Source organism: Penaeus japonicus, unplaced genomic scaffold (assembly GCF_977035675.1).
Source record: "Penaeus japonicus unplaced genomic scaffold, GWHDUDI00000001_assembly GWHDUDI00000024, whole genome shotgun sequence".
NCBI lineage: Eukaryota > Metazoa > Arthropoda > Malacostraca > Decapoda > Penaeidae > Penaeus > Penaeus japonicus.
The window spans coordinates 3203455-3210954 of record NW_028234426.1 but is presented as its reverse complement, the minus strand read 5'-3'; the positions used below and the strand labels follow the sequence as shown (position 1 = coordinate 3210954).

At 42.6% G+C, this 7500-nt stretch overlaps 1 protein-coding gene across 1 annotated transcript in view; it reads left to right on the top strand.

The window, feature by feature from the left end:
- LOC122246194 (roundabout homolog 1) overlaps positions 1-7500 on the top strand; it is a 42216-nt gene that overhangs the window by 18130 nt on the left and 16586 nt on the right. The window contains 6 exon segments of the mRNA XM_086551224.1: positions 181-440; positions 1004-1110; positions 1913-2111; positions 4516-4774; positions 5232-5475; positions 6031-6251. Of these exon segments, the coding sequence (XP_086407350.1) occupies positions 181-440; positions 1004-1110; positions 1913-2111; positions 4516-4774; positions 5232-5475; positions 6031-6251 (1290 nt within the window).

Genomic DNA, 7500 nt, shown 5'->3' with positions numbered 1-7500 from the left:
TCTCCTCCTTCTCTCCCTCTTATCCCTCCCTTCTCCTTCTCTCCCTCTTATCCCTAATTTCTCCTCCTTCTCTCCCTCTGCTCCCTCCCTTCTCTCCCTCTTATCTCTCCTTTCTCCTTCTTCTCCCCCTCTTATCCCCCCCTTCTCCTCCTTCTCACGCCCTCCTCCTCCTTCCCGCAGACGTCCGCGAAGCCGACGGCGGCGTCTACACGTGCACAGCCGCCTCTGAAGCCGGCAGGTCATCCATCGACGCCCACCTGAAGGTCGTCCCAGCCAACAGCCCTGCCGCCGCCCGCACCACGCCCGCGCCCGACCCCCGTGACCTCCCCGGGCCGCCCATGCCGCCCACTCAGCGCGCCCGTAATGCCACCACTCTGACCCTAGCGTGGGGGCCGCCGCAGCAGGAGGGAGCGTCGCCCATTACGAGCTATATTCTCGAAGTGAGTTTTGTCTATGTTTTATTTTTTATTGTTTTGGATTTTGTTTGTTTTTATTTTGCTTGATTCTTGGTTTGTTTTGATGTTTTTAGTTTTATCGTTATCTTTATTATCATTATTATTGTTGTTATTGCGGTTATTATTGTTATTATCATTTTTTACCATTATTATTATTATTATTATATTAATAAAGATTATTTTTGTTATTATCAACATTATTATCATCATTAGTGTAGTTGTAATAATAGTAGTGGTATTGTTCGTTGTAGATCATCATTCTTATCTCTTGTTATTAATAGTAATAGGTTTGATATTGTTATTATCAGAATCAGTATCATTGTTTGTCTAACTTACTTGCAAGATTTGCAATCGAGTTGTGTCCATTTTTTAAGTGATTAGATAAATAATAAATAATTTTTAAACAATTAATTAAATAAGTGTGTCAAATCATCATCGTCACCATCACCACCACCACCATTATCATCATTACTACCATCATTATAATCATCACCATTACCATTACCATTATCACTATTATTCTGACCCTATCAATTCTTTTCCCTCAGATTTGGAACGGCTCTGGCCCATGGACTGCCCTCGAGGAACACATTCCCGCAGAATCCTATACCCTCACAGGACTCAAACCCAACACGCAGTATAGAGCTGTTGTGAGGTATGTATTACGGAAGATAAAAAAGTAACTGGTATTAGGAAATAGATTGTTTATATAATGGGTAAGGCGACTTGCGTGGTGGATGTTTTGAGTGTGAATAGAAAAACGGAAATAGTGTGAGGAGATATATTCCGTTACGAAGAACAGAATCTTTCGTAAAGAGATTTCGTTGTAACGGATGTTTTCAGATAGAGAGAAATACGTTAAGTAAAGTAAACAAGTAGTTTGAGAGAGAACGAGGAGCTTTCACGATAATTGTTGAATTGGTCGTTTCAAAAGATTCAAAATTTGGAAACGCGAGAATTGTAAGAAATTGAAATAAAATTTGAATTGAAATTGAAATTGAAATACAAGTTCCAAAGCGTCAAGGACACTGTGTATTGTTTTATTGCTGTTGTATTATTGTTATCATTCATTCTCCTTCACACATTTTTATATATGGAAGAAAGTGCGTCTAGGTTAGTGCGATAAATTACATGATTAGAGAAATGATTCTATTACTGAGAATTAGATAAGGTAATTAAGTTCAATTAACGAAAATGACACAGTTTAAATCATTATTCATAATTTCCATATGAATATTAGATCTCACCCATAAACAATTATACTTCCCCCCCCAAAAAAAAAATAAATAAATAAAAAATAAAAAGATAAAATAAAAAAAATAAAAATAAAAATAAAATAGGATCTAAACCTTATTTTCCGAATGACTAAACATCTCTTCCTTCCCTCCCCCCTTCTCTTCCTTCCCTCCCCCCTTCCCCCCTTCCCTCCTCTCCTCCCCCCCTTTCCCCCCCTACAGAGCCATGAATATGCACGGCGTCTCAGCCTCCTCCTCTGTGTCCGGCCCTCTGGTGACTGCAGGAGGAGCGAGGCCGGCGGGCGAAGGAGCGAAGGAAGTGAGCAACGATCCCGAGATAAGGGCAGTCCTCTCCCACCCTCTTGTGACGCTCCTGCCGCCCACGCCCATCTCGTCCACGGCGATTAGACTGCAGTGGAAGGTAAAGGGGAAAAATTTTATTATTATTATTATTATTATTATTATTTATTTTTATTTTTCTTAGTTTCTCTTGTTTATTTTTCTATTGTTTTCCTTTCTTTTTTCATATTTCATTCCTGTTTTATTGTTTTTTTTTTCATTTCCTTTTTTTCCTATTTTTTGTTTTGTTTCCTTCTCTTCTGGTCTGGTCTCTGCCCATTTCCTCATCTCCTATTTTCATTTCTTTTCTTTCCTCTTCTATTTTCTCTTTTCTCCCTCTTCTCCCCTCTCCTTCCTCTCTCTCCTTTTCTTATCTCTCTCTTCTCCCCTTTCTACCTCTCTTCTCTTCCTCTCTCTCCTCTTCTATTTTCTCTTCTCTTATCTCTCTCTTCTCCCCTCTCTTCCTCTCTCTTCTCTCTTTTCTCCACTCTTTTCTCTTCCTCTCTCTCTCTCTCTCTCCCAATTTCTCTTCCCTTCCCTATCCACATTCCCACATCATCAACAACCAAAACATAACTAATTTTCCTAACACCATCTTTTCAAACAGTTACTCTCCTCTCTATGTTTAAATCTTTATCTTTTTTTCTTATTCCTTTTTTTTTATCGTTCTATGCTCCAAATTCCCGAACACAATGGCTGTGGCTTCAGCTTAGTTTTCGGTCCGAACAAAATCCATCTTTCTTTGGAAGGGATTTGCGAGTGACCGCCTGTGGCTTCGTTTCTCTTTCTCTCTTTTTTTTTTCTCTCTCTCTTTTGCTGTTATTGTTGTTGTTGTAATTGTTGCTTTGTTGTTGTCTTTTTAGTTTTGTTATTTTTGTTGTTGTTGTTATCATTATCGTTATTATCTTTGTTGTTATTATTGTCATTATTATTGTTATTGTTGTTATTATCATCATCATCATCATCATCATTATCATTATCATTATATTAACTATTATTAATTATATAATGATAATAATAATAATTATTATTATTATTATATTTCTCATTATTTTTCTTATCATTATTACTTTTATCACTACTGTTATTATTATCATCATCCCTATTTCTCTCATCATTATTCTTACCATTTTGCATCATAATATCAATCCTGCCAACTGAAAATCCTATTTAAACCCCTGTTGTGCCTCTTCTCTCCTTTTATTTACCACTCACTTCGTGCAGTTTCTTTCTCTCTTGCATTTAGACTGACTTTGCTCTTACATTTGGCATCAGCGTCTGTGCAACATTGAGTCTTGGCTTTTTGCTGTTGCGCTCTGTGTCACTCTAAGCCCTCTGCAATCGTTGGGTTCAGTTCTTTCAGTCCTTTTTCGCTAAATAGTTGGGTCTTTTTGTTTTCTCGATGTATTCTCTCTCTCTTTATTATTTGTTTTCTCTGTTTTTCTTTTTTCTCTCACTGTCTCTTTCTTTTTTTTCTGTTTTTTTTTCTCTCTCCATGTTTATTTATTTTTTTATCTCTGTTTATTTCTCTCTCTCTTTCTCTCTCTCTCTTTCATTCTCTCTCTCTCTCTCTCATTCTCTCTCTCTCTCTCTCTCCCTCTCGCTCTATCTATCTCTTTCTCTCTCTTTCTCTTAATTCTTCCCTTTTTTTTACCCTTTTTGATATATCTTCGACTAATGTTGTTGTTTTTTGTCTTTGTTTCTTGTTATTTTATGTAAATTTTTGTCGGGATTCATATTTCAGTTCAGTCTTTCGTTTGTATTATTTTTTTCTCTCTCTTTGTTGATGAGGATATATAAACATGCTGATATTCATCATTTACTTTGGTCTTAACACCAGTGACTAAAAATAATTTCTCCTCCCTCTCTCCCCTTACCCCATCGTCCTCCCTCTCTTCTTCCCATTCCCACTTCGTTTCCCTCTCTCTCTCCTTCCCTTTCCATTCCCCCTCCCTGCCTCACTATTCTATCTCTGCCATACCCCCTCTCTCCTTCTTTATCCATCCCCCCTTTGTCTTATCCCTTCTCTCTCCCATCTTATTCATTCTCCCCCATGTTCTCTTCCCCCCTTCCCCTCTACCCCTCACCCCTGGCCATCTTCCCCAATTCTCCCTCCCCCGCCCATCCTCCCTCTCTCCCCCCCCCACCCCACCTCCCCACCATCCTCCTCTTCCTCCTCCCTTCCCCTCCCCTCCCTCCTCCTCCCCCCAAACCCACCCACCCATCCCATCCTCCTCCCTCTCCCTCCCATCCAACCCACCCATCCCACCCATCCATCCCTCTCACCCAACCCATCCTCCTCCTCCCATCCACCCCCAACCCCTCCCTCCTCCCCAAACCCATCCCCCCACCCATCCATCCCCCTCCCTCTCCCCCCTTCCACCCATCCATCCCCCTCTCTCCCTCTCCCTCCCTCCTCCCCCAACCCCCCCAACCCCCCTCCCCCTCCCTCACCTCCCTCTCCCTTTCCCCCCTGGTACCCACAGGTCCAAGAATTCGAGGACTACATGGACGGCTTCTACGTGCGTTACCGCGACCTGAGTTCGGGCACGCACCACTTCGAGATGGAATCCGTGACCCGATCCTCCGCCGGAGTCGCCGCCAACAACCACCAGCCGTCCTCCTCCTCCTTCACGGTCAATGACCTCTCGAAGTTCACCGAGTACGAGTTCTTCATCGTCCCTTACCACCGCAACATCCACGGCCACCCGTCCAACTCCAGGATTGCGGTCACGCTAGAGGACGGTCAGTTGTTGGGGTGTGTGGGGGTGGGTGGGGGGAGGGGGATCTGTTTTGTCTGATTGTTTTTTTTTTTTTTTTTTTTTTTAGGGGGGGGGGGTTGGGTATGAGGGTGAGGTATGGGGGTTCTGTAGGTTTATTTTGAGGGTGTTTTGGCTGTTTGTTTGTGTGATTGAGTGTGTTTGCGTGTGTGTGTTTGCTTGTGTTTGTTTGTGTGTGAGTGTGTTTGTGTGTGTGTGTGCGTTTGTGTGTGTGTTTGTGTGTGTGTATGTATATGTGTGTGTATAAGTTAAATTAAATACAGGTTTTCATAAAAAATGAATCTCTTGTCATGCTCATTTGACTCCTATAAAACTGATTCTCATTCACAATTATAATCAAACCTATTAACCAACATTTCCCCCCCTGTATAACACATCCCACCCAACCACCCAACCTCAAATCGCATCTCCTCTCCACACAGTCCCTTCAGCGCCGCCTTCAGGAGTCGAGAGCCTAGTCCTCAACGCCTCCAGTGTCGTTCTGTCGTGGCGACCCCCTCCCCGTGACCATACCAACGGCAGGATCACGAAATACTCCGTGTGGCTCATCGTTAACAAGACAGTTCCTCATTCCAACCTCACTGTTGAAGGGAATCTGCACACCCTCACGCTCTATAACTTGACGTATGGGGAACATTTCACGGCTACGGTGGCGGCGCATACCAAGTACGTAAGGGGGGGAGGGGTGGGGAGGGGTTGTTTGTTTGTTTGTTTGTTTGTTTGTTGAATCACAAAAAAATACAAACACAGTAACGTGCCCATAACAGGATTGATAAAACACTGGCAGTGTTTTTATTAATTGTTTGTTGTTGTTTTGGTAATCGTTGTTTGTTTTTTTGTTTGTTTGTTGAATCACAAAAAATACAAACAAACACAGTTACGTGCACATAACAGGATTGATAAAACACTGGTAGTGTTTTTATTAATTGTTTGTTGTTGTTTTGGTAATCGTTGTTTGTTTGTTTGTGTATTAGAGTTATTGGCCGAGTGTAGTTTATTGTGTTGCTTTCATGTAATAACTAGAAAGAAGATAAAAAAAGAAAGAAAAAAACATCGAAGATATCATGCATTTAAATAAAAAAGATAAATAAAATGAAATTTAAAACATTTATTAAAACGAAACAAAAAAAATTGTCAAGAATCTCACACACCACCCTCCCCCTCTCTTCTCCCCCTCTCCCCCCTTCCCCTTCCCCCCTTCCCCCTCCTCCCACCCCCCAGGGCAGGTCAAGGTCCGACCAGCGGAGGTCACACATGGCTCCAGGACCCGTCGGCGAGTTCGGGGTCAGGGGAGCCCAAGCGGGTGCCGTCCCCCCTCATGGCGGTCCTTCGGGAGACCTGGTTCATCGGTGCGGTCGGAGCTGCGGGCTTCCTGGCGCTCTCGGTCTTCGTCGCCGTGGTCTGCTATCGCCGCAAGAAGAACGAGAAGCGCGCGATGGGAGGTACGTTTTTTTTTTTGTTTTTTTTGTTTTTGTTTTTTTTTGTCGAAGGGGTGGGTGAAGGTGTGTGTGTGTGTGTGTGTGTGTGTTTGTATGTGTGTGTGTATGCATATATACTTGCATACATACATGCATACATACATACATACATACATACATACATACATACATATACACATACATTTATATATATATATATATATATATATATATATATATATATTATTTATAGGCTTATACTTGTATTGCTATTTATATATTTCTATTTTTATAGCTATTTTTATTCATATATGTATATTATGTATATGACCCATGCGAGATGTGCATCCGCGTATAATTCCTTTTTTTAGTTTTTAGAGAGAGAGAAAAAAAAAAAAAAAAAAAAAAAACTTTTGATATCTTGCCTCAACGACGGCAAAGCAACACCAGTTGGAATACATGTTTTGGATTTCAAAAAACGTATTTCAATCACATATCTTTCAATAACGATAAATTATACACTATAGACGTACTTCACTTTTTCCTCATTAACTGTCACCACTACGGTAGCAATGTATCGAAAGGGTGGTATATATCGTGCTTCCGATATGCAATTGCCTGCAAGATTTATGAGCGGCTTAAATACGTCTTCAGTCCACCCATCCTGTGTTGTCTCTGACGAGGGCATTCTGCGATACATAAAATAGGGGGGTTTGTGAGGGTTTGAGAGGGGGGGGAAGGGTGGGGGAGGGTAGGAGGAGAAGGAGTAGGATGGGGGGTGTGAAGATTAAAGAGTGGGGAGAGGAAGGAAGGAGAGAGAGAGAGGGAGGGCTGGGAGGAGGAGGAGGAGTGGGAGGAGGGGGAGGAGGAGGAGGAGGAGGAGGAGGAGGAGGAGGAGGAGGAGGAGGAGGAGGAGGAGGAGGAGGAGGAGGAGGAGGAGGAGGAGGAGGAGGAGGAGGAGGAGGAGGAGGGTGGTGGTGAAGATTAGAGGGTGGGGAGGTAAGGAGGATGGGAGAGCAGATTAGAAGGAGAAAGAAGGGAAAAAAGGGAGAGAAAGAATGATAGGAATGGAGGAAGAGAGGGAGGGAGAGTGACAGGGGTAGGGAAAAGGGAGTGATGGAGGGAGCGTATGTGGGTAGGAGGGGCAGAAGGAGAAGTAGAAGGAGGGAGATAGTGATCATGTATGGATAGAAGGGGGAGAAAGAGGGATGGAGGGATTCTGGTTAAGTAGAAGAGGGATGAAGGAAGGAAGGAGAGAAGGAAAGAAAGGTGC